This window comes from Portunus trituberculatus, chromosome 32, assembly GCF_017591435.1.
Source record: "Portunus trituberculatus isolate SZX2019 chromosome 32, ASM1759143v1, whole genome shotgun sequence".
Lineage (NCBI taxonomy): Eukaryota > Metazoa > Arthropoda > Malacostraca > Decapoda > Portunidae > Portunus > Portunus trituberculatus.
Genome location: NC_059286.1, coordinates 7632172 through 7658269, shown reverse-complemented (window position 1 = coordinate 7658269; position 26098 = coordinate 7632172). Strand labels below are relative to the sequence as shown.

General features: G+C 46.7%; 1 protein-coding gene across 1 annotated transcript in view; it reads right to left on the bottom strand.

Annotated features, from left to right (window-relative positions):
- LOC123511910 (protein piccolo-like) overlaps positions 1 to 26098 on the bottom strand; it is a 72871-nt gene that overhangs the window by 24097 nt on the left and 22676 nt on the right. Inside the window, 5 exon segments of the mRNA XM_045267985.1 lie at positions 13118 to 13241; positions 15070 to 15224; positions 16112 to 16354; positions 18721 to 18840; positions 21381 to 25733. Of these exon segments, the coding sequence (XP_045123920.1) occupies positions 13118 to 13241; positions 15070 to 15224; positions 16112 to 16354; positions 18721 to 18840; positions 21381 to 25733 (4995 nt within the window).

The following is a 26098-nucleotide window of genomic DNA, read 5'->3' as shown; positions in this document are numbered from 1 at the left end:
CGGGCCACACCTCACCTCGGGACGTGCGCGGCGACACACCATACCCTCGCACGCACACACACACACACACGGGTATTATTTCATGGCCACGCACACGACGCAAGGTTGGAAATGCTGCTTAATCGAGTAGGTCAGGCCAGCGGGGCTCAGACGGTGACGGGTCTCGCTGGCGCCTCGTCGGTCCACCAACAAATGTCAAGGAGGCGGCGGCGCCCTCACCGTAATGGCCGAGCACTCGCTACAAACAACCACTTAGGACACCACACAACACTCCGCCACTGTTTCAGCCTGGAGACGCTGGTGAGGCCTGTGCTGGTTCCTGGAAGTGTTTCAAGGTGGGGAATCACTGGCCTGGCCTCACTCCTATCCTGGCGGCCCTCTGCACAGCTACCCGCCCCTCGCAGCACGCGGCCACACACTCTCAAACACACCCATTCACACGTACGAACACAGGTTAGCACTGGAGATCGCAAGACAGCAACGCAACACACGACACCTCGGCGCCACCCCGGAGAGCGGACTGGCAGGCGGCAGCGACCGCGGTGCGGGGACTCACTGGCTGGCTGACCCGCTCGCCGCCTGGCCCGCCGCTAGGGAGCACCAGGTCGCCGCTAGTTGACGAGTCTCATTATTTCGTCAACATATTTCCTGCTGCAACACGACACCCTACGACACTCGCCCCGCGGCCACGTGCACGCAGGCTGCTCAGGGCGCGGCCACGGCCTACTGAACACGCAGGTAGGGAGCAAAGGCAGTGCAGTGAACACCAGCCGTGGGTCGTCAGCCAAACGATGGCATCCCGACAATAACAGTACCACTTCCCCACCCGTGGTCGCCGCCGCTCCTACCTGCTCCGCCCCGCCCTCCACCCCTACATCACCTGCCGCCCTACCGTCACCGCCACCCCTCACCCTCCCCCTCTTCTCAGTGGGCCAGCTAGGTTCACAACTGCCCACTACCCACTGGACCTCCCTCATTGCCTCCTGACGGCCCAGATCCATGATAGGCGCGCGGGGACTTAACATCCATCAAAGTCGCTGCAAGTCCACTGATCCGAATTGCAGATGCGCTCCATGGCTGCATTACAAGGGCGGGACACCACTCACAGCACTCACTGCGCCGCGGCCTGGTTGGGACGCCCGGCTGTCACTTTCCGTGGTCCTGACTGGTGAGCTTGCCTAACAAACAAGCCACCCAACATTTGGAGGGTGGATGGCGAGATGACGCCCGGAGACAGCGGCAGTGTCACTCCAGCACAGGGAGAGACACTGCTGGCCGCGGAGAGGCAGGCACTCAGACTACCAAATTATCTTGTCCACCACGGGTTTCGCATTCCTCGTCCCTTCCCACCGCTCACACACACACACACACACACACACACACACAGGCTCTAGGGCAGGAGAGGCAAGAGAGTCGCTCGGTCAAGGCTGCATCATCACGACGACAGCTCATCTCTCTCTCTCTCTCTCTCTCTCTTATCTCCCCTATCTGTTTACCAATGATGAATCCCGCGTCCCGTCACCACCACCACCACCACGCCACACATACCCTCACGTACCTTCGGTATATTAGTCACGGTCCTAATAGACAGACACAGACTTTACCACCTAACAATATACATGGCGAGCTGAGAAGAACGAAACACACACATCACCGTTACCATATTCCGAAAACCGAGTAACTGCACCTTTTCTCCTCCTCTATTGTAATGAGGAACACGATTTTCAGGCTAAACACTGACTGACTCATCACCTCACACATCTCACCTCCCAAATAAGTAAATAAGCAAATAACTCAAGACACTCCAGCATATAAGAAGGTAACTCATGAAAATCCAAGCTGTCTTTTACCGCAGCTGCAAAAAACAACACTAACTAACTGTAACACTGAAGAAAGCATGGCCAAGATAATAATTAGGAGGTAAACAATGCAAACCCAAGCTGCCTTTTGCCACACACACACACACACACACACACACACACACACACACACACACACACACACACACAATCAACATTAGCTAACACATTGCAGAAAAATAAACTAAGATAATAAGATAATGAAAACCTAAACTCTTTTAATACAATGAAACCTTAAGCTGTCTTTTACCACAGCTATAAAAAACAAACAAACTTTAACACTAACTGAAACACTCAAGAAAACTGAACGAAGGTAATGAATATACAAATCAAATCTGAGCTGTCTAAAATTTTGACCAGATACAAAAACCAACATTAACTAACAGAAGCACTACAGGAAACTGAACCAAAACATAAAAAGACAATAAAACCAAGCTGTCTTTTACCACATCTATAACTTTAACACTAACTAAAGCACTACAGAAAACTTAACCAGGGTAATAATACAAAGACAACCAATGAAAACCTAAGCTGTTTTTACCACATCTATAAAAACAAAGGATACTAATTGAAACACTCCAGAAAATTGAACCAAAACGTTACAAGACAATGCAAAACCTAAGCTGTCTTCTACCACAACCACAAAGAAATCACCAGCATTAAGTGAAACATTGCAACACACTTAACCAAGACAGTAAACAAGGAGGTAACCATACTAACCAATGCAAATCTAAGCTGTCTTTTCCCACAACTACAAAAACCAACACTAACTAACTGAAAGGCTTAAAAAAAATAAACCAGAACACAACAAGAAGGTAAGCAGTGAGAAATTAAACTGCTTCTTGCCACAACCACAAAAAAATCACCCAAATTGACTGAAGCAATGCACAAAATTAAACCAGAACACAACAAGAAGGTAAGCAGTGAAAAATTAAGCTGTCTTTTACCACAACCACAAAAATATTCACCAGCATTAACCTCATTAGTACTAGGACATTTTTTACCACGAGTTTGGGTATGATTGGACAATTTTATCTATATTAGCAAGGGTCTGTGGAGGTCAGAAGGTTAATGGCCACAGTCTTTACTATTCCAATCCTCCACATAAGTTTCTGAAGCTGTATCAAATCACGAAATAGTAAGAATATCAAAATGCGTCACGGTAGTGAAGGGGTTAACTGAAACTACGGTAGACTAAACCAAAACACCACAAAACGTAACTAATAAAAACCTCAACTCTCTTTTTACACTTCCGATAACCGACCCTGGATTCTTTTCCGGCCTAAAACAATAACCAGAGAGCAGAAAACCCGAGGCCACACTTCAAAATACCACAAATCGCAAGGCTACGAACTGTTCAAATGCCGGGAGACCAAAAATTCTGACATTCTTACACTCGCTCCAATCTCCTCACGTGACATTTTACCTTCAGAATCGCCGCGTTAAAAAAGACAGCTTCAATTGAGTTCTGGCCACGTAATATGTCAAGATGAAGACTGAGTGTTGAAAAATGTGCAGATGAAAAAAGAATGTGGAAAATTTAATGGAGTTTGGTTTCCTTTAGGCTATTGTGTGTGATTTCCCTATAGGTTTCACTTTCCCTCCTTTCTCTTCCTCCTCATCGTCTTCTTCTTCTTCTTCCTCCTCCTCCTCCTCCTCCTCCTCCAAGCCCCGAGGCATTGAAGCTTAAAAGGCGAAAGTTACTGACAATCAATCTTCTACTTTTCCATTCTCTCTCTCTCTCTCTCTCTCTCTCTCTCTCTCTCTCTCTCTCATACTGCCACGGGGGTGAAAGCTTCTTCCTTACCCATTCTACTCTCTCTCTCTCTCTCTCTCTCTCTCTCTCTCTCTCTCTCTCTCTCTCTCTCTCTCTCTCTCTCTCTCTCTCTCTCTCATTACCAATCAAGGGCACCGTGGTCACCTCACCTGCACGAACACCGGAAGTACACCTCAGCCCCGCCCGCCCACCCGCCCACACACACACACACACACACAATTGCCCACCCACGTCTCTCTCTCTCTGTGTTAGTGATTTCACAACTACACAAAAATCACCACCACTACCACCATTATTATCTACCCTCTCCCCCCCTCATTATTAAAAGGCGTGCCACGTCCGCCCATCACTTAACGCTTAACAATATCACACACACACACACACACACACACACACACACACACACACACACACACACACACACACACACACACACATTTTATTACTTCATTCACCTTATCAACTTCATTCTACCCACCTATCCACTTACCCTCCTCACTCCTCCACTCACCAGTGACCTACTCCATCCCCCTCCACCCACCACCGCTCCCTCATTAACGCATGGGTCACTCGCTCCACTTCTCATCCACTCTCTGATAAGACACCGCCCACCATCCACTTATCCATTTGTCTCGGTCATCTTCCACTATTGGTATTAAAGGGAATCCACTCCGCCTTACTGATTACCTCCTTTGCTTCCACTTCTCTCCACTTGCTCTGTCCACTCCACATCATGAAGGCTTGTTACCTCCACTCTTCCAACTTTTCTGTCTTTAAATGGTCAGGTTTGTCATGTATGTTATGCGATTCCACTTTACTTGTACGGAATCCACTTGAGTGTTATAGGCAGATGATTAATCCACTTACTCCATTTAGAAGATTGTTGTAATATATTCTGAAATCCATTTTTTTGTTTATCTATTCCACTTTGCCGTATCATGTGTCACGATCTGGTCCACTGAAACAGGTCCATTTCATTCTACAATTTAAAAAAACTCCACTTTATTCTACTACTTCAAATACCACTAGAGAAACAACAACAACAACAACAACAACAACAGTCCTTAGCTCCACCCACAAGCAACTTCACCTAATACCTGCACTTGAAACACACACACACACACACACACACACACACACACACACACACACACACACACACACACACACACACACACACACACAACTGGTCCACTTTTCTTTTCTTTCTTTCTTTTTCTTTTTAATCTCCACAACCTACACGTGAGGTGGTTAGGTGAGGTGGATCACTGAAGGTTCATATTCTGAGACATTTCTCCGCCCATCTTCACTTCTTTCAAAAGGCTGTATTTCAATTTGTTTTTAACCCCTTCAGTGTACCATAACGCGTTTTCATATTCACTCTGCTTACTATTTGGTGATTCTACACAGCTTCAGACACTTAGGTGGGGATTAAAATAGTGAAGACTGTGGCCATTAATCTTCAGACCTCCACAGACCCTCCCTAACGTCAATAAAATGGCCTAATCACACACAAATCTAGGTAAAAATGTGTCCCAGTACTGAAGGGGTTAAAGATGTTTTATTCATTTCTTATGGTCTTAGTGGCAAATTAATCTCTTCAGTACTAGAACGCATTTCTACATTGAGTTCTAAGTATAATGAGACGATAATATTGACATTAGGAAGGGTCTAAGGAGGTCAGAATATTAATGGTCAGTCCTCACTATTTTAATCCCCACATGAGTTTCTGAAGCTGTATAAAATCATCAAATAGCAAGCAGAACCTGGTATTGAAGGGGTTAAAAAGACGAATATGTTATGAAAAGCAGAAACAGTCTTGAGAACGCTTCTAATAATTTGTGTGGCTTTACAAATTCTCGTGGGAAGAGAGCAAAGTGTTTCTAAATACAGGCCTAAATCTTCCACTTTTACTAAGACTCGTAAATAATTTGTGGTGTTTAGGGCGATTCACTTTTGTAAGACTCAAGACAGCTGGTATTTAAACTTCACTTTCTTTTCGTAACTTTTTTTTGTAAGGTTTTTATTGATGAGGTTAATATCAAAACCGAGCGGCTAATACCTCTCTCTCTCTCTCTCTCTCTCTCTCTGTAGTAATTCTGTAAATCCTCACAAATTTGTACATCACTTACTCTTAATCCATTCATCTAATCTCTCCCTGCCTGCTTCTGTTTTTCCATCTTCCTATGACCTGAACGCATTTAACCCCTTCAGTACCACGACGCATTTTTACCTGATATGATTGGACGATTTTACTTGCATTATGAAGGGTCTATGGAGGCCAGAAGACTAATGGCCACAGTCTTCACTATTCTAACCCCCACATATGTTTCCGAAGTTGTAAAAAATCGTCGAACAGAAACCAGAATGAATATGAAAACGCGGCACTGGTACTAAGTGGTTATTTAAGACTGAGGTTTCAAGGCACTCATCCCATTTTTTAAAGCTCGGGAACTGGCATCTAAGAGGGGCCTTTTTTTGGTTGGAGTTTTGATGCCCTTAGCCTGATTCCTCCTCTTATGTAGAAATATATACACCAGCGATACCTTCCCTCACTCCGTCACGTCCACCACAAACCACTACAGGATTTCATAACATCACACTGCGTTGCCTGGTCTTAATAAGGGTTCTGCGGCGGCCAGTCACTGTTATCACCCCTTCAGTGCCATGACGCGTTTCCATATTCACTCTGGTTATTATTTGATTTGATACAGCTTCAGAAACTTATGTGGGGAATTAAAATAGTGAGGACTGTGGACCATTAATCTTCTGACCTCCATAGAGCCTTCCTAATGTCAATAAAATGGTCCCAGTTCTGAAGGAGTTAATATTTCCATGGTTAAAATAATGAAGACTGTGGACCATTAATCTTCTGACCTTCATAGAGCTTCCCTAATGTCAATAAAATGGTCCAATCGTACACAAATCTCAAGGTATAAATGCGTCTCGGTACTGAAAGGGTTAACGTGCACAGTGCCTTCTGTTTCCTGAGCTCAATGCGTCTCACTTCACTTGCTGGTGTGTGTGTGTGTGTGTGTGTGTGTGTGTGTGTGTGTGTGTGTGTGTGTGTGTGTGTGTGTGTGTGTGTGTGTGTGTGTCACGTATTTCACAGGGCGTGTATCCGTTATTTCCTTACTTTTTTTTTTTGTCACTGTTTTTTGCACTTTTTCTTTCAAAGGGACACGTTTCACACACACACACACACACACACACACACACACACACACACACACACACACACACACACACACACACAGACCTGGCCCACCGCTCCTCTCATTCTGTTGACCATGGCGAAGAGAAGACAAGCAACACCAACAGAGGAAGGAGGAGAACTGGAAGTGTGGAGGCAGAGGTCGTGGTGGTGGTGGTGGTGGTGGTGGTGGTGAGGGATTGTGGGTATTGCAGCTTGGTAGGTGAATGGAGCGAGGGAGGTGGAGGAAGAGGAGAGGAGAGGGGAAGAGGTGGAGGGGAGAAGTGAAGGCATGGATTCTGTGAGTGGGGGAAGCTGGAAGGAGGAGGAGGAGGAGGAGGAGGAGGAGGAGGAGGAGGAGGAGGAGGAGGAGGAGGAGGAGGAGGAGGAGGAGGAGGAGGAGGAGGAGGGAGGTTGAGGTCATCTTCTACTACCTCCATCGTCCTCCTTCCCCCTTCCCCTTCCCCTCCCTCCCTCCTCCCTCCTCCTCCTCCACCTTGCCAACCCTGACATTTGACCGGAAGTTGCAAGTGAAACTCAGACAAAAAGTGGCAAGAATCAGCAATCCTTGGCGGGCGTTTTAGTGGCGCGGGTTGCATCAGTTGTCTGTCTGTCTGTCTGTCTGTCTGAATGTTTGTCTATGTGTGGGCTGATGTGTGTGTGTTTGTCTGTCTGTCTGTCTATCTGTCAATGTTTGTCTATGAGTGGGGTTGATGTGTTTGTCTGTCTGTCTGAATGTTTGTCTATGTGTGGGTTGATGTGTCTGTGTCTGTCTGTCTGTCTGTCTGTTAGTTTGGTTGCCTATAATGTTTTCTTGTTCCTTTATTCCTTCTTTATCTGTCTGTATTTTGGTCTCTCTCTCTCTCTCTCTCTCTCTCTCTCTCTCTCTCTCTCTCTCTCTCTCTCTCTCTCTCTCTCTCTCTCTCTCTCTCTCAGCGTATATTTATTCTCGTCCTTGTATCTACTTATGTCCCAATCAATCTATTTATATCCAAGTATCTGTCTAAGGTAAGCAATCTCACCTGGGCACACACACACACACACACACACACACACACACACACACACACACACACACACACACACACACAGGCATATTCTTATCACTATTAACACAATCATTCAGTTACTTTCATTCTTGTCCTTACTGTATTTCGTAACTTCTACCTCCTCCTCCTCCTCCTCCTCATCTTCTCCCCTCCTCTCCTCCTGCTCTCTATCCCCCTCCTCTTCTTCTTCTCCTCTCCTCCTCCTCCTCCTCCTCCTCCTGCGCAAGACTTAATATTCCAAAACGATAATGCAACTAATAACAATGATCTCTCTCTCTCTCTCTCTCTCTCTCTCTCTCAGTCCATTTCTATCAGCTCCCTTTACCTTGATATTTTCTCCCTTATCTTCCATCCTGATAAACTTCCTTCCTCTCCCTCCTAATCAGTGTCTCGCTAATCACCTCACCTGTACTAATACACCTGTCCTCTTCTCTACAGTTCTATTCTACAGTCATCAGTGGATTCTCTTGTTGTTTTGTTAATTTTTGCTTGTGTTTCTATAGTTTCCATGTCACTTTCTGTTATTTTCTGCTTGTATTTTATTTTTCATCTTCCTTCTCTGTTTTTTTTTCAAGTAATATTTCGATTTCTCTTGTGTTCTTCCTGTGGTTTCTTTGTCACTTTTTTTTTCTCCTTTTGTTTTGTTTCTATTTCTTTCTTCTGTGTGGCTAAGTAAGTGGAAGGAATATGAAGGTCAGGTTTAGCAGGGCAGTGGTGGAGGTAAAGGTGACGCAACAAGTCCAGAATATAGATGAATGAACAGCAATAGATGACAAAGCTATGCGATCCAAGACTGTGCTCTACTGATCCTTCTCTCCCCAGCGTTTTGAAAGGTGTTAGAATTGGTTAGTTGGGTTCTCAATGCTTTTCTTTTTCCTAGTAACGTTGTCTTTTGTGTATTCATGCAGCTTACTATTTGGTGATTTTATACAGCTTCAGAAACTTATGGGGGGATTAAAATAGTGATGACTCTGGCTATTAATCTTCTGACCTCGCATAGACCCTTCCTAATGTCAACAAAATGATCTAATCGAACACAACACTCAAAGTACAAATACGTCTGAGTACTGAAGGAGTTAATAATAAAGAAACTCCGTTCATCTCTTACCAGAGCTGTAGAAACATCCCTAAAACATAATGTAACTTCAAATAAAGCCACAGACAGACATGAAGTAGGGAGCTGAAACTGTAGAAACACTCCCTACACACGATACAACTTCAAATAGAAAGATGTGTAGTGCGCAGCTGAAACTGTAGAAACACGACACAACTTCATAAAAAGCCTTAGAAACATGTATAGTGTGCAGGTAAAACAGTAGAAACACCATAAAACACAATAAAACTTCAAATAAAGCGTAAGAAAGTCATATAGTGCGCAGCTTGAACTGTAGAAACACCCCCCAAAACACGAAACAACTTCAAATGACACCACAACAATAAGTAGCGGCGCAGACTTTTAAAACACGACTAGCGAGGCGCAGACATCACAAGGGCCCCGCACGATTCGACAAGTGGGTTCCGTGACGCGTGCAGGAGGCAACCCACACAAGGCCCCTCACCATGCCACCCTGCCTCCACACCCCTACCTCCTCGCTCCCCCGCCCTCCTACGCCCTTCCTCCTTCCCTGCTACTTATTCCCATCCTCCCACCCCTCATCTCTGGCGCCACGCACATTACTGCATGGTTCCTCCTCCTCCTCCTCCTCTTTGCTTCGTCCTACCGCTTCTTGTCATTCCTCTTAACCTCCTCTCTTTCACAACGCCGCCTCCTCCTCCTCCTTCCTCTTATCTCGTCTTTCCTTCATCTTACACAAATAAATGAATAAAATTGACTCACTCAATTACTGACTTCACGACACAACGTAACACTGACTGACTGACTGATTGACTGGTGCACGTACAGCTACACAGGTCACAAGTATTCTCCTTCTCACTGACACCAATTAACACGTTAGCCAGTCACCACTCGCTACCGTTAACTGACTGACTGACTGACTGACTGCTAACGTTACTCCCCAGTCTAACTCCTTGCCATCAGTGCATAACATGAAACGCTACACGGGTTTTCTTAAGAGACGCACACACACACGCACGCACGCACACACACACGCACGCACGCATACCTACACCCACACACACACACACACCACGCCTAATCTAGCCCAAACCTGCCCCGCCCACTCCTCCTCCTCCTCGTTCTCCCTGTCTCTAACGGAGGTGGCAACAAGTTAAATGTGGAGGGAAGGTAGAAGGTGGCGGGGAAAAAAATATATCGAGGAAGGGACTGAAGGAAAAACAAATGTGTGGAGGAGGAGGAGGAGGAGGAGGAGGAGGAGGAGGAGGAGGAGGAGGAGGAGGTCGTACAAGCAGGTTCCTTCCTTCGTAATATAACCTCCTCCACCCCACCTACTAACACCCCACCCCCAAACAAGGACACCCTTCCGCCCTCTCTCCTCCCCCGTCCAACATCACACACACACACACACACACACACACACACACACACACACACACACACACACACACACACACACACACACACACACACGAAGGGTTGACAAATGTACGTATTATTATTATTATTATTATTATTATTATTAGTAGTAGTAGTAGTAGTAGTAGTAGTAGTAGTAGTAGTAGTAGTAGTAGTAGATAAGTTACGACCATTACTATATTCGCAGCCTCCAACTGACGTGGCAAAGTGTTTTTTAAAGGTGATTTTTATGGTTCTAGGGACAAATTGGTGCAGGTTTCTAGACTATCAACAGGAGAAGCAATGACAAGCTCTCCTCAACGTCTCTGGAGCCTTTCAAAACAGTGGTGGTGAGAGAGCAGAGTGTTTATGAATACACCTTAGTATCTCTGTGGCCTTGGAAAACAGTCGCGGTGAGGGAACAAGACCATTTCTAAATAGGGAAAAGAGATGAAAAAAATAATAAATAGGGAAGAGATAAAAAAAGAAGAAAAATGGGTGAGAGAGAGAGAGAGAGAGAGAGAGAGAGAGAGAGAGAGAGAGAGAGAGAGAGAGAGAGAGAGAGAGAGAGAGAGAGAGAGAGAGAGAGTTTTAATATAGTTCCTGGTGACAACAATAACTTAAGCTTAATGAACCCCACTGTCCTTTATGTATTATGTATTACCGTTTAGAGAGAGAGAGAGAGAGAGAGAGAGAGAGAGAGAGAGAGAGAGAGAGAGAGAGGAGGGGGGAAGCAGTGAGGGAGGGATTTAAATAGAGATGATGCATAGGAAGTGATACAAAGACTCTTCACCTTCTTTATTCTTCTTCCTGTCCTTTTGTCTTTTTGTCTTTCTTTCTTTCTTTCTTTTTTTTTTTCTCTCTCTCTCTCTCTCTCTCTCTCTCTCCACAATTTCGTCTTTTTTTTTTGCTTTTTTAAGTGTCATTTTCTTATTTTTCCCTTTTTCAATCTATTTTCTTTCCATGAGAGAGAGAGAGAGAGAGAGAGAGAGAGAGAGAGAGAGAGAGAGAGAGAGAGAGAGAGAGAGAGACACATACTTGCTATTTCAAAGTCATACGCAGATAACACAAAGTAACGTGACACACACACACACACACACACACACACACACACACACACACACACACACCTGATACACAAAAGACAGGTATGTTTTGCCTCTAGCCCTTCCTGATACCTAATACCTAATACCTCGCACCTCACCCCCCACCCCCCCTCAAACACCTGCACCAAGCTACCCACACCTGCCTTCACCAGAACCACCCAAACCTGTACTTTTGCTTATCAGTGAGGTGTGTGTGTGTGTGTGTGTGTGTGTGTGTGTGTGTGTGTGTGTGTGTGTGTGTGTGTGTGGTGAAGATTGGTGAATGGATAGGAAATATAAATGGATAATGAGTGTGTATCAGTCAGTCAGTCAGTCAGTCAGCCAGCCAGCCAGCCAGCCAGCAAACCAGCCAGCCAGCCAGCAAACCAGCCAGCCAGCTCCCTCCTTGAACAGTGAGTCAGTAAGTCAGTTCCAACAAACAACTATATATCAACCCTTCATGCCACACCTGTCACACACCTGCCATTACCTCACGTCTGGTATATGCTTGAAAGTCACCCCCCACTCACTCTCTCTCTCTCTCTCTCTCTCTCTCTCTCTCTCTCTCTCTCTCTCTCTCTCTCTCTCTCTATTAAGAAAAATTACAAAGACATAATTTTCTCTCTCACATTCTTTCTCCCTCTCTCTTTCCTCTCCCTTACTTTGTTCTATTGTTCTTCTCCGTGACTCTTATCAGTATCCGACATCGTGACATCCCCTACCACCACCACCACCACCACCATCAACACCACCACCACCACCATCATCATCATCAGCCAAAAATACACCAAGTTGAAATACGATAAAAGCAAATACATTTTAAACGAATGAAGAATAAGGAAAAGAAGGAGAATAAGGAGGAACTAAAGGAGAAAATGAGAAGATGCAAGAATGAGAAAGAGAGAGAGAAAAAAGAGAAACATGCATAGAAAATGAGAATAAATGAGGAAGAAAAAGAAGGAAAAACATGAAAGTGAAGGAAAAGAGGAAAATATGAAGGAAGAGAGGAGGAAAAGAAGATGGAAAGATGAAAGTGAAGGAATAGTACAGGAAAAAAAAAAAAAACAAGGAAAATATGAAGATGAAGGACGAGAGAAGGAAAATAAAACAGGGAATAATAAAGATGAAAGAACAGTGAAAGAAGGAAGTGAAGGAAGAAAAAGGAAAACAGTGAAGGAAAAGAGATAAAAAAGGAAATAGAAAATGAAATGAAGGAGAAAAAAAGAAGAAATAAGAAAATAAAAGGAAAAATGAAGCAAAAAATAATGTAAATGAGAGAGAGAGAGAGAGAGAGAGAGAGAGAGAGAGAGAGAGAGAGAGAGAGAGAGAGAGAGAGAGAGAGAGAGAGAGAGAGAGAGAATTAGAGAGAGAGAGAATAGAGGAAACAGTGAGAGGTGTGGAGGAAACAGTGGAACCAAAGGAAAAAATTAAGGGAAATAAAATTAGGAAAATGGAGGAAACAGTGGAAGGTGTGGAGGAAACAGTGGAGGAAGGAGTGGAGGAAACAGTGGAGGAAGGAGTGGAGGAAGGAGTGGAGGAAACAGTGGAGGAGGAAGGAGTGGAGGAAACAGTGGAGGAAACAGTGGAGGAAGGAGTGGAGGAAACAGTGGAGGAAACAGTGGAGAAAATGTGGAGGAAAAGTGGAGAAAAGAGTAGAGTGAACCAAGACTCCAGTACTCACCGCAACCTCCTGCTCGAAGGAATACTTTTCGGAGAGAATCTGATCCTTCTCCCTCTGCACCTTGTCCTTGTTGGCTCGCTCATGTCTCAGCTCCTCCTGCGCCGCCATCATGTCCTGGTCAAACCTGCACACAGAGAGGTGACATGTTAGACAGTCTTCTGCATCATTAAAGGGCTCTATTTGAAGTGACGTGTGTTTTTAAGGGTGTTTGTGTGGGATCTAGATGAAGTGACGCGTTTTTAAGGGTGTTTGTGTGGGATCTATTTGAAGTGAAGGGTTTTTAAGGGTGTTTCTGTGGGATCTAGATGAAGTGACGGGTTTTTAAGGGTGTTTCTGTGGGCTCTAGTTGAAGTGACGCAGGTTTTTAAGGGTGTTTCTGTGGGATCTAGATGAAGTGACGCGTTTTTATGGGTGTTTGTGTGGGATCTAGATGAAGTGACGTGTTTTTAAGGGTGTTTGTGTGGGATCTAGATGAAGTGACGGGTTTTTATGGGTGTTTGTGTGGGATCTAGATGAAGTGACGTGTTTTTAAGGGTGTTTGTGTGGGATCTAGATGAAGTGACGGGTTTTTAAGGGTGTTTGTGTGGGATCTATTTGAAGTGACGGGTTTTTAAGGGTGTTTCTGTGGGATCTAGATGAAGTGACGGGTTTTTAAGGGTGTTTGTGTGGGATCTAAATGAAGTGACGTGTAGTTTTAAGGGTGTTTCTGTGGGATCTAGATGAAGTGACGTGTGTTTTTAAGGGTGTTTGTGTGGGATCTAAATGAAGTGACGTGTAGTTTTAAGGGTGTTTCTGTGGGATCTAGATGAAGTGACGTGTGTTTTTAATGGTGTTTGTGTGGGCTCTAGTTGAAGTGACGGGTTTTTAAGGGTGTTTCTGTGGGATCTATTTGAAGTGACGCGTTTCTAAGGGTGTTTCTGTGGGATCTATTTGAAGTGACGAGTTTTTAAGGGTGTTTGTGTGGGCTCTAGTTGAAGTGACGCGTTTTTAAGGGTGTTTCTGTGGGATCTAGTTGAAGTGACGCGTTTTTAAGGGTGTTTCTGTGGGGCTCTAGTTGAAATGACAGGAGTTTTTAAGGGTGTTTCTGTGGGGCTCTAGTTGAAATGACAGGAGTTTTTAAGGGTGTTTCTTTAATTCTAGTGACATGTTAGCAAGTTCTCTGCATCACCAAAGGGTTCTAGCTGAAGTGACAATTTTTAAGGATGGTTCTGTGGGCTGTACTTGAAATGACAGGAGTTTTTAAGGGTGTTTCGATAATTCTAGTGACATGTTAGACAGTCTTCTGCATCATCAAAGGGTTCTATATGAAGTGACACAGTTTTTAAGGGTGTTTTCTATAATTTTAGTGACATGTTAACAAGTTTTCTGCATTATCAACAGGACAAATACTCTTTAGAACTCGGCTAATTGTCTCTGTGGTCTGAAAACGATCGCGGTGAGAGGGAAGCATTTCTGAATATGGCGCTGAGAGGAAATGTGGCAAAGTGGGAAGGTGGCAAGTGTGACCTCCAGCCCTCAGTGTGAAAGGAAGAAAGTTGCACAAGACACAGAGATTCAATTTGATATTATTTCTGAGTGTGGCACGTGAAGCTTCAAAGATTCAGGAGCATTTGATGGTTTTGATTTGCCAGCTTATCAGGTTTTGTTGATTGAATTAGTGGTGTTTCTTCTCTCTCTCTCTCTCTCTCTCTCTCTCTAATCCTGCCCCCATATCTCTTCCTTATCTCCCTTCACTTCCAATCTATTTTATTTCCCCCCCCCCTCTCTCTCTCTCTCTATTTCTATTGTATATTTCCTCTTCCTCTACTATCTATCCATCCTCCTCCTCCTCCTCCTCCTCCTCCTCCTTTACTTACTTTTGTCTCTTCTTTGCTTTCTCTACTTCTCTTTCTACCTCCTCCTCTCCTACTACTTCCTAATTCCTAAACCACCTCCTCTTCCTCCTCACTTACTTCCTCTGCTTCTTCTCCAGCATGTTGTTCCTCGAGGTCTGTTCCTCCAGCAGTATCTTGAGGTCGTTCATCTCTGCCTGTATCCTCTGTGACTTCCTCTTCACCTGAGCCACCACCTGACGCTGCTCCTCTGTCTCCTCATACGCGTCCGCCACCTGAGGAGAGGGGAAGGATGTGAGAGAAAGGGGAAGATGTGAGGGGAGGAAATTTGTTGTGAGGGGACAGGGAGAGACTGACACTGGGGAGGGAAGATGAGAGGAGAAGAGCGTGTTGTGAGGGGAAAGGGAGGGTCTGACATAGGGGAGGGAAGATGTGAGGGAAGGAAAACTCATCTACCTTCACTCCTTCACTCACAAAACATTCACCGACCCACTCACTCATTTCTTTTCACTCATTCACTCACACAAACTCAATACAAACACTTCCATACTCAAAGAGAACTCAACAGTAAACCCAACACCTCACACAATCATCACTACACCTCATTAACTCGTCTACCTTCACTCACACACTCACTAACTCAACACAAATACTACCAAACTCAAAAAAAGGACATCAAAATAAAAATCTCAATCACTCACACTTCTATGGCTATTTAACTCATTCACTCACTCACTAACTCAACACACAAACATTACCTAACTCAAAAAGAACAACAAAATCTCTCTCACTTACACTTCTATAGCTCATTAACTCACACACTCACTTACTCACGCACTCACACTCTCAGTAACTCAACACGAAGTCACAAACATTACCTAACTCAAAATGAACAACAAAATCTCACTCACTCACACACTCACACACTCACTCACTCAACACAAACACTACCAAACTTTAAAGGAACAACATCAAACTCAAAATTTTACTCACTCACACTTCTATAGCTATTTAACTCATTCACTCACTCACACACACACTCATTAACTCAACACAAACGTCACCAAACTCATAAAAGAACCAACATCAAACTTAATCTCACTCAAACATTACTTCAGTCCACACACACACACACACACACACACACACACACACCACTGACCTTCTTCTCCAGCTGTTTCTTGAGGAGGAGGAGGTGGTCAAGGTCATCCTCCTGCTGCTGCTTGAGTTGTTTCTTCAGCAGCTCGATCTCCCGCAAGCACCACTCATACTTGCGGCGGTAGAGAGATGCGTCGGCCGCCTCCTCCTCGTCGTGCTCCGCCTCCCCGTTCAGGACTTCGCTCTGTAATGCTTGCTTCTCCATCTCCAGCTTCCCGTTCGCTGTGCTCATCATCCGCATGTTGTTCTGAAGGGAAGTGATGGTGTTATAGTGTGTGTGTGTGTGTGTGTGTGTGTGTGTGTGTGTGTGTGTGTGTGTGTGTGTGTGTGTGTGTGTGTATGGCAGTGTTGAGGCTTTGTGTGTGTTATCGTAGTAATAAAGTGATGCGATTATGCGTGTTTCCTGTGGTGTTAGTGTGTCATTCTCTCTCTCTCTCTCTCTCTCTCTCTCTCTCTCTCTCTGTGTGTGTGTGTGTGTTCGTACGTCGGTGAAGCGGCATGGTGTCAGACTGTCAGTGCAAAGGTGACACTCTCGCTCTACAGGAATGTCACAAAGGCACTGGCACTCTTTTGGCACCCACCAACCCACCCACCCCTCCCCGAACCGTGTACCTGGTCCTCCCCCTCCATGTTGCCCGGTGCACGAGGCAGAGAAGCACGGTGCAGTCAAGGCTCAGCTGTAATCTTGTTCTTGATCTTGATATTACTGTTGATTAGTGTGTGTGTGTGTGTGTGTGTGTGTGTGTGTGTGTGTGTGTGTGTGTGTGTGTGTGTGTGTGTGTGTGTGTGTGTGTGTTTAGTATTGGCTTCTTTCAAGTCTCTATAATCTAATCGTTATACAAGTCTTAAAGAGTGTTTCCACGTTTCTAGTGACAAATTAGCAGGATTTTTGCGTTATCTAACAAGACACACACTAGAGAACTTGTTAGTATCTCAGTGGGGTCTGCAAATAATCGATGCTGAAAAGAGAAACGTTTCAGAATAAGAGGCAATACAAAAAACGTTTCTAGTGACGGATTACGAAGATTTCTACGTTACCACACAGGAGAAAGACTAAAAAAACTTGGTTAATACCTCACTGGCCTTTACAAATAATAATAAGGACCAATTCAAAAACGTTTCTAGTGACGGATTACGAAGATTTCTACGTTACCAAACAGGAGAAACACTAGAAAACTTGCCTGATATCACACTGGCCTTTACAAATAATAATACGGACCAATCCAAAAACGTGTCATATTACGAAGACTTTTACATGATTTAACAGGAGAAACACTGGAGAGCTTGGTTAATATCTCAGTGGCGTTTGCAAATAGTAGTGGCTGGAGAGAAAAGCGTTACAGAATACAAATCAATACAAAAAAACGTTGCTAGGGACAGATTAAGATTTTTACGTTATTTGAACAGGAGAAACACTTGATGGCCAACTCTTAGAAGCCTTTGCAAATAGTGGTGGTTGAAAAAGAGAGAAGTCTTTCAGAATATGGACAAATACAAAAACGTTTCTAGTGACAGATTAATCGAATTTTTACGTTATCAAACCGGAGAAACACTTGGAGGCCTTTGCAAAGTGTTGGTGAGAAAGAGAAGCGTTTCAGAATACAAATCAACAAGAATTTAAATGTCTCTAGTGACAGATTAACCGAATTTTCACGCTATCAAACCGGAGACACTTAGCGGCCTTTGCAAATAGTGTTGGTGGGAGAGTGAAGTGTTTGTAGCCTATAGAGAAGTGTATGAGCGGGTGTACACAGTTTGCAAGGCACGAGGGGGAAGTAAACTGATCGTGAAGAAGGTAAAAGCCAACACCTCGTCCTGCGAAAGTCTGCCAAAAGGTGTGTTTGTGTGGCATGCGTGCGTGGGTATGTCTCTGGCTCCCTGCACACACACACACACACACACACACACACACACACACACACACACAAGCCAGAGGACCGGGATTCGTTTCCCCGGCCGGGTGGAGATATTTGGGAGTGTCTCCTTTCACGTGTAGCCCCTGTTCACCTAGCAGTGAGTAGGTACGGGATGTAAATCTAGGAGTTGTGACCTTGTTGTCCCGGTGTGTGGTGTGTGCCTGGTCTCAGGCCTATCCGAAGATCGGAAATAATGAGCTCTGAGCTCGTTCCGTAGGGTAACGTCTGGCTGTCTCGTCAGAGATTGCAACAGATCAAACAGTGAACACACACACACACACACACACACACACAAAGGGAGTTTTAAATACATTCACACTTATTATGTCCACGAGAAGCTTTCAGTGTGTGTGTGTGTGTGTGTGTGTGTGTGTGTGTGTGTGTGTGTGTGTGTGTGTGTGTGTGTGTGTGTGTGTGTGTGTGTGTGTGTGTGTGTGTGTGTGTGTGTGTGTGTGTGTTGTGTTTAGGGTTCCTTTTATCTTAACTGTTAGAGAGAGGTCTTATTTCATTCTCTCTCTCTCTCTCTCTGTAAAATGAAAATAATTTGGCTAAATAAACATTATAAATAAAAAATCTCTCTCTCTCTCTCTCTCTCTCTCTCTCTCTCTCTCTCATCCACTTAACCCAACCATCATCCCTATCTACTTTTCTCACCATCCACACACAATCCACACACCATCCACTCCTCCAGCCTTACTTGTAGTCTCTCCACCTCCTTCTCCAGCTTCATCCTCTCCGCCTGCTCCGCCTCCAGCCTCTCCCCCGCCAGGTGCGCAGTGTTGTGTTCCTCAGACAGGTCCGCCGTCACCTCCGCCAGCTGAAGTGGAGCGGGAGTTAGTGGAATGGCTAAGGTGGAAGATTCTAAGTTTTTTGTGGTTTTCTAGTGGAAGAGTGGATGGGTTAAAGTGGTTTTTTCTTGAGGACAGTGGAAGTGGAGTGGGATAAAGGAGTTTGTGGAGTTTCTTGTTGTTTTCGAGTGGAAGAATGGGTGGATTCAAGCCTTTTTTCTATAGGACAGTGGAAGTGGAGTGGGATAAAGTGGAATTTTCTAGTGGAAGAGTGGATGGAATTAAAGTCTTTTTCTCTATAGGACAGTGGAAGTGGAATGGCTAAGGTGGAGTTTTCTATAAGTTCTTTTGTGGTTTTCAAGTGGAAGAGTGGATGAAATTAAGTCTTTTTCTCTATTGGACTAAAAGTGGAGTGAGATTAAGAGCCATTTTCTAGAATTTTAGTGATTTTCTAGTGGAAGAGAGTGGATTGAAGTGGTTTTTCGAGGACATTGGAAGTGGAGTGGGATTAAGAGGAATTCTGTACAAATTTGTGGTACATAAAAGGGAACCAATTTTCAAGAACACATTTTCGAATTGCAAAGACCAAATAGTTGAAAATCTGAGGTCAAATTTTTAAAGGATAATGAGGAAATGGTTCAAAGGTTCATTAAAAAGGAGAGCGAATCAGGGTCAGGTGAGGTCAAATTCTAAGAGGGAATAAGGAAATGGTTCAAAGGTTCAAAGGTTCGAATGTTCAAGGGTTCATTAAAAAGGAGAGCGAATCAGGGTCAGGTGAGGTCAAATTCTAAGAGGGAATAAGGAAATGGTTCAAAGGTTCAAATGTTCAAAGGTCCAAAGGTTCGAATGTTCAAGGGTTCATTAATAAGGGGGAGCGAATCATGGTCAGGTGAGGTCAAATTCTAAGAGGAAATAAGGAAATGGTTCAAAGGTTCAAATGTTCAAAGATTCGAATGTTCAAGGGTTCATTAATAAGGGGGAACGAATCGGGGTCAGGTGAGGTCAAGGCATCACTCCAAGGTCACACACAGGAAGGTCACATGGAAGGTGGAATACATACACATACACAAAAGGGGCTTACAATTATTCAAAGTCCACGCCCTTACAGAAATTAAATGGTGAGTAAAACAAATGAGTCACCGGTAAAGATGGTGCGTGCTTGTCCGTTTTCTGTGGTTCACGTTTTCTTTACTTACTTATTTCATTTTTATTTATTTTGTCTGGTTCAGTTTTTCGGGTTTTGAAGCTTTGAAATATCACTGATTCGTAGTTTTTTTTTTTTTTTTCTTTTTGTCCCTGGTTTTACTAATTGGCAATAATTTACGTTTAACCCCTTCAGTACCATGACGCATTTCCATATTCATTCTGGTTACTATTTGGTAACTCTACACAGCTTCAGAAACTTGTGTGTGGGGGATTAAAATAGTGAAGACTGTGACCATTCATCTTCTGACCTCTATAAACCCTTCCTAATGTCAATAAAATGGTCTAATCACACCCAAAACTCAAGGTAGAAATGCGTCCCAGCACTGAAGGGGTTAATATTTCAGTGACTTTCTTTAACAATCTATCAGTTCATTTTTAACTTCAGGAAACGCCTCAGATTACAAACAGCTTCCTGCTTCCAACTTGCAGGAAAACTCAGTGATGTTGCTAACTTGAGCTAAAGTATATATTTCCTACGTGTATTTCTGTGGTTTTGGCGACTACTTGTGTGTGTGTGTGTGTGTGTGTGTGTGTGTGTGTGTGTGTGTGTGTGTGTGTGTGTGTGTGTGTGTGTGTGTGTGTGTGTGTGTGTGTGTAAGTTTCTGGCAAGCACCCTAAAGCCTGTCACCAGTATCACTAGTATCACACCTGTATCACCTGTGCATCGGATACCTTTACCTGGTGGACACGTTCACACAGGTAATGGTGACAGGTACGAGTAGTGGCGGGCTTCAGGTGACCTACAGGTGTGACTTGGTAATTACAGGTATTTTCAGCCACACGGACAAGCTTCACCACCTTTACCTCAATGAATAAATCAGGTAAATGAACAACAAAAACGGCACAACTGTACAAACAAATCGGTAAATAAAGAAATAAAGAAATACATCCAAGGAACAAAACAATCTGAAATCAATCATCGCTGCAAAGAAAACCACCACACACAGTTAGGACCGATAAGGATGTGAGACCAAGAGGCGGCGGCGTCACGTGCCACCCAGAACACAGGCATGACAATGACAGGTAGGGGTGTGGGTGGGCTGTGCAGGGTGAGGGGCGTCACTGCAGCCGCCACACCTACCACCTCCCGGCCCGCAGGTCACACTGGGCCGCGAGAACCTCCTGCGCTGACTGCAACAGACAAGAGGTATGAGCTGGGTGACCTGGCGCGGCGCGGCGGGGACGACCTGACGGCATGCGGGGAGGGCAGCCCCTGAGTGTGGGTGTGTGGGGGCGTGGCCTGCATGCGTGTACTGGACGGACTCAAGACAGTGACGGGACAGACAGAAGGGAAGAGTGAGAGGTAGTAACACTCTAGGACAGAACTCACTACAGGCGGGCAGGGACGGGACGCAAGACCTACTTTGTTGAGCGCCGCCGAGGACAGGGACCTGCTGTACGATCTCCGCAGGGACTTGTCCGAGCGGGAGCGTCGCAGTATGCGGTCAGTCTCGGAGAGCAGCGCCTCGGCCTGCGCCACCATCGAGTTGTTGGACGAGGACCGCTCGGGGCCCTCCATGGGCGTGCGGGATCGAGACCGCCGCTCCCGCTCCGCCTGCACGTCCGGCAGCGGCATGAGCGTATCCAGCTGGGAAGGGTCCAGGGCGTCCTCGAACACCTCGTCCTCGTCTTCGCCGTGGCTCTTGGCCCGCCTCGCTGCCAGCGCGGGACAAGAGCCCCTGGTTATGATGCGCGGGAAAGTGGGCGTCCAGGAGCGCCGCGCCCTCCGCTCCGGCGCCAGGTAGTCCTCTGCCTCCCGCAGCAAGTTCTCCACCTCGGACTCGAGGCGCGGTAGCATGGTCTCCGTGTTTTCGATGGCGTCGTTCAGCTTCCTTCGTATTCGATTGGTCTTCCAGGAGTATCCTGACGCGCCCAGCGTGGACAGCTGCGGTGCCGAGCTGCTGTTAGGGACACGTCCTACTGCTAGCGACTGGCGGCCCTCGGGGTCCTGTGAGGCCTCCCTGGAAGGTCCGGCGAGGCTGAAGTGCTGGTCAGACACTGTGGCGTTGGCAATAACTTTTATCTTAGTGAGGGGCTGGTCAGTGACGGTGGCCTTGGGGATCACTCTTATCTCTATCTTCTCGCCCTCGGGTTTGTGACTCAGTGATAGGGAAGTGCTGGCATGCTGTGCGAGGGCGATGGGTGGTGTTGTGATTTCAGGGGCTTCTCTTAGGGCCTGGGCAGTGGCCACTGTTACGAGGGTTTCCGCACCGCTACATGTTTGTGCTACCGACTCGGCCACTGTCTTGTCCGCGGTAGTGTCACTCAGCGTGAGTTGTGGCACGGGCGTGGCTTCCGCCTTATCCTTTTGGTCAACAGATGCAGCCAATATACTTTCAGTCTTTGTAGGGGCAATAGGTTGCGTTTTCTCCTTTGCTCTGGCCTCGTCGCCAGGCTGTTGCTGACACGCGGCGCCTGCTGCGGCTGTCACTTCCCCTTCAGCCACAGCTTCCTCGGGCTTTGAATGCGATTTATCAAGTTTGGCAGCGTGATTTTTGGCAACCAACGCGTTGGTGGCCAGCGTCTCACCGCCCTTGACTGTGGGAGCCTCGGTGGCATCCACTTTGCCCTCCACCTTGCCCTTGGAGACAGCTTCCTTCTCCGCGGAGTCCTTAGCGCTCTTAGCGGAATCTAACCGACCTAAGGTAATTTTAGACTCAGTATCTCCTCCTTTGGCGGGGAGAGACTTGATAGACTCCTTGGGTCTGGCTCCCTGGCCCATCTCGCCACGCCCTGCAGACGGCGCAGTGACGGAAGCTCTCAGTGCAGCTGCGGCGACGCTCTTCACCTCGATCTCGCAAGCAGATGACAGACTGCTCTCATCGGACCCTAAGTCCCCATTGGTGAGTGTTTGGGGAACCTCGCTCGCTGTATTTTCCTCCTTCACTTCTGTTTCAAGCTTTCCCTTAGCCTTCACAGGTGAATCCGTTTCGCTCTCTGGTTTGTGAGCTTTCGTAACTCCATCGATCTCAATACTTTCAGTAATACCATTCACGTAGCTTTTCTTTTTCACCGAGGGCGTCGTCACTTCGCTGGTCTTCTCTATCTTCTTGGACACTGACGGTGTTTTGCTCTCTAGGTTGTCTTCCATGCCTTCAATGTGGCCGTTGACGTAATCTTTCTTCCTGACAGAGTGGTCTTTACTGGTCTTGTCAGGCGGCTTCATATTTTCTTGGTCATTCTCACAGCTTTCAATGACTCCGTTGACTTGATCTTTCTTCTCCAGTGAAGACTCTTTGCTTATCTTTCCTTTCTTTCCAAATGGTTTCTTGGGCTTCACGCTAAGTTCATTGTTTTCTGCGACCCCATTCACTTCAATTTTCGCCTCTTTGTCACTCTTATCAGTTTTTTCCTCTGATACCGTCTTGATCTTGTCTGTTTTATTTATGATTCCATTCGCTTCAATATTCTTCGTCTCTGTGTCAGTCTTCGTTTTTTCTTCAGAGGCTGTTTTGATCTTGTTCTCTGTTTTGTTGTCTACGACTCCATTCACTTCATCCTTCTTCTTTGCTTCTTTGTCCTTCTTGTCCACTTTCTCAGACACTTTCTTGTCCTTGTTATCTTCAGCGCTCTCTGCAACTCCATTAATTTCTTCAGTTTTCTTCGCTGATTCTTTACCATGCTTGTCAGTTTTATCGGTTTTCTTGAGCTCAGTGTTGTCAGCTACCCCGTTCACTTCATCCTTCTTCTTTGTTGTTTCCTTACTACTCTTCTTCGTGTCCTCGGAGCTGGATGGCTTGGACTCCTCCTTCTTCGTATCGCCAGGTTTCTTGAACCTCGCAACACCGCCAAACTTGGAGGTGGTGATGCCGGCAATACTCACAGGTTTGGATTCTGGCGTCTTCTTCTCTGTGGACTTGAGGGAGGCGAGGTCAGGTTTGGAGGGGGCTTGGTCCTTCCCACTCTCGAACACACTCGCTAAGCCTGATATTTTGCCGACCTTCTTGGGCTTCACCTTGTCGCTGCCCTTTGGTGGCTCATCAACCTCAAACTTGTTCAAGATTCCCGCCAACTTTCCGCTCCGAGTTCGTTTGTAGGTCTTCTGGGACACGTCAGGGGAGGTTACGTCGCTGGCCACTGAGCTGCTTCTGCTAGGCGTGTCTCCTCGGCTGCCTGAATCCTCTTCAGTGTGCGTTCCATTTACCTTCTTGTGCTTCTGGTTGTCCGTGGAAACCTTCTCTCCAGACTCTTGCGTTCCGTTACACACGTGGTTTACGGTTACTTCGTCTGGTTTGGCCTCAGTCTTGGCGGCCTTCTTGCTCTTCGTAGCGTTATCTTGTTGCTGGCCGCTGCTACTGCCCGCCATGTCCGTGGTTTTGGTTTGTTTCCCGTCTTTCTTCTTGTCAAGGGTCTTCCCAGGGGAGGGACTGCGGGCCAGGTCTCCATTAGGTATCTTCTTGTCCTCCACAAGTGCTGCTTCTTTACTCTCCACCTTGGCTGACTTACTCGGTGCCTTGTCTCCGCTGTTTTTGGTGTTCTCCTCTTCTACCTTGGCTTTGGCATTGGCAGACGCCTTGTCCAAGTCCTGCTTCAGCGTAGCCGTGGAGTCACTGGAGGCGATCTTCAGCTTCCCGGTCACCACAGGGGGCGCTGGGGCCTTCCTTCCTGACACTGGCATTTTCTCCGGCACTGGACTCCCAGCGCGCACCTTCCTGGTGGAGGGAGTGTAGCTCGAGTTACCTTCTGGTGGTGGGCTCTGAGGCACTGGCTTCGCTGCCGCCACCGCCTCCTCTCCCTTGCCGTCCGTCACACTGCTTTGAGTATCAGGTGACTTCTTCTCTCCCACTGACAGGTTTGATGAGCTGGGCGCCGCGCTGAGCCCCGTGACGGGCGGCTGGAGGAGGCTTGGGACGCTGCCAGACGAGGCAGCGAGGACGTTATCTCGCGCAAGATTCAAATTCGCGCCATCGGACTTGGGTCTGGCTGGCCCGGCAGGAGGCTGAGGGGCGGGGTATTTCTTGAAGGAAGGGGCACGACGGGGCTTCGCTGTGGCACCAAACGCCTTGTCTGCGTCGCTGTCTGTCCTGACCAGGCCGCTGCTGGCAGGAGTGATGGCCGCGCCGGGTCTTGGCGGCGCCTCGGCGGAATTCGCCTTGTTCTGCGACGCGTTGTCAGGCGAGTCAGTGAGCGGCTTGCTGTCTGTGTTGGCCTCGGGACACTCAGGCTTGTTTAGCTTCCCCGCCTCTCTCTCCTTGACGTCCTTAGAATCGCTAGCGTCACTCACATCCTTGACGCCCTTAGCGGTGTTGGGGTCCTTCGGGGGCTGCGGCGCGGGGTACTTCTTCACGCCCTCTCCCCGGCTCACCACACTGCTGCTCCGCGATACGGAGAAGCCAGCGGGGGGCTGCGGCGCGGGTCTGTCAAGGGTCTTCAGGGGTGCAGCTGAGGGAGGGGGAGGCGCGGGTGCTTTGGGTGAGGGCATTGCTGCTGCTGGAGGCTTGTCGGCCACTTGTGTGGGGGTGTTTGTTCCCGGTGTGGGGGCGGCAGGGGCGGGGTTGTTTCCCATGGCTCGCTTGGGCGGCCCCTTATTCACGGCGGGGAGGCTCCTACTGTGGGTGGGAGGGTTGAGCGGGGCGGAAAGGAGCTTGTTGTGCAACCCTTGCTGGGGCGAGGCGGCGGACGAGGTCGCGGTTCGGGGCAAGGGCGGAGGCCGCAGGCCCGGCAAGGGCACAACATCGAAGTATTCGTCGTCACTGTCGGAGCTCAGGTCATCCAGCTGCGGGGTGGAGGAGGTCAGTGCCGCGCCCCGTGCCCCGTGACCCAGGCAGCGGGAAAGCCGCCAGTGTGTGAAATAACCCTACAGTGAAACTGACAGCAAAAGCAAAGAAGAAATATTCCATAGAGGTAATAAATATATCACATTGCAATGAACAATTACCAAAGAAAAAGATACTTTGAGATTATTATCATATCAGATATCATACAGGGAGATGAATATTAATTGTGCAGCAGGAGGGAAAAACAGGAAAGGGAAGAGGAGGTGAGTGTGTTGTGACAGCAGCCGTGCAGCACACTAGCGTCAGCACACACCTGGCGCCAAACATGCACCACGACGCACCAACACACCCAACACAACGCAGG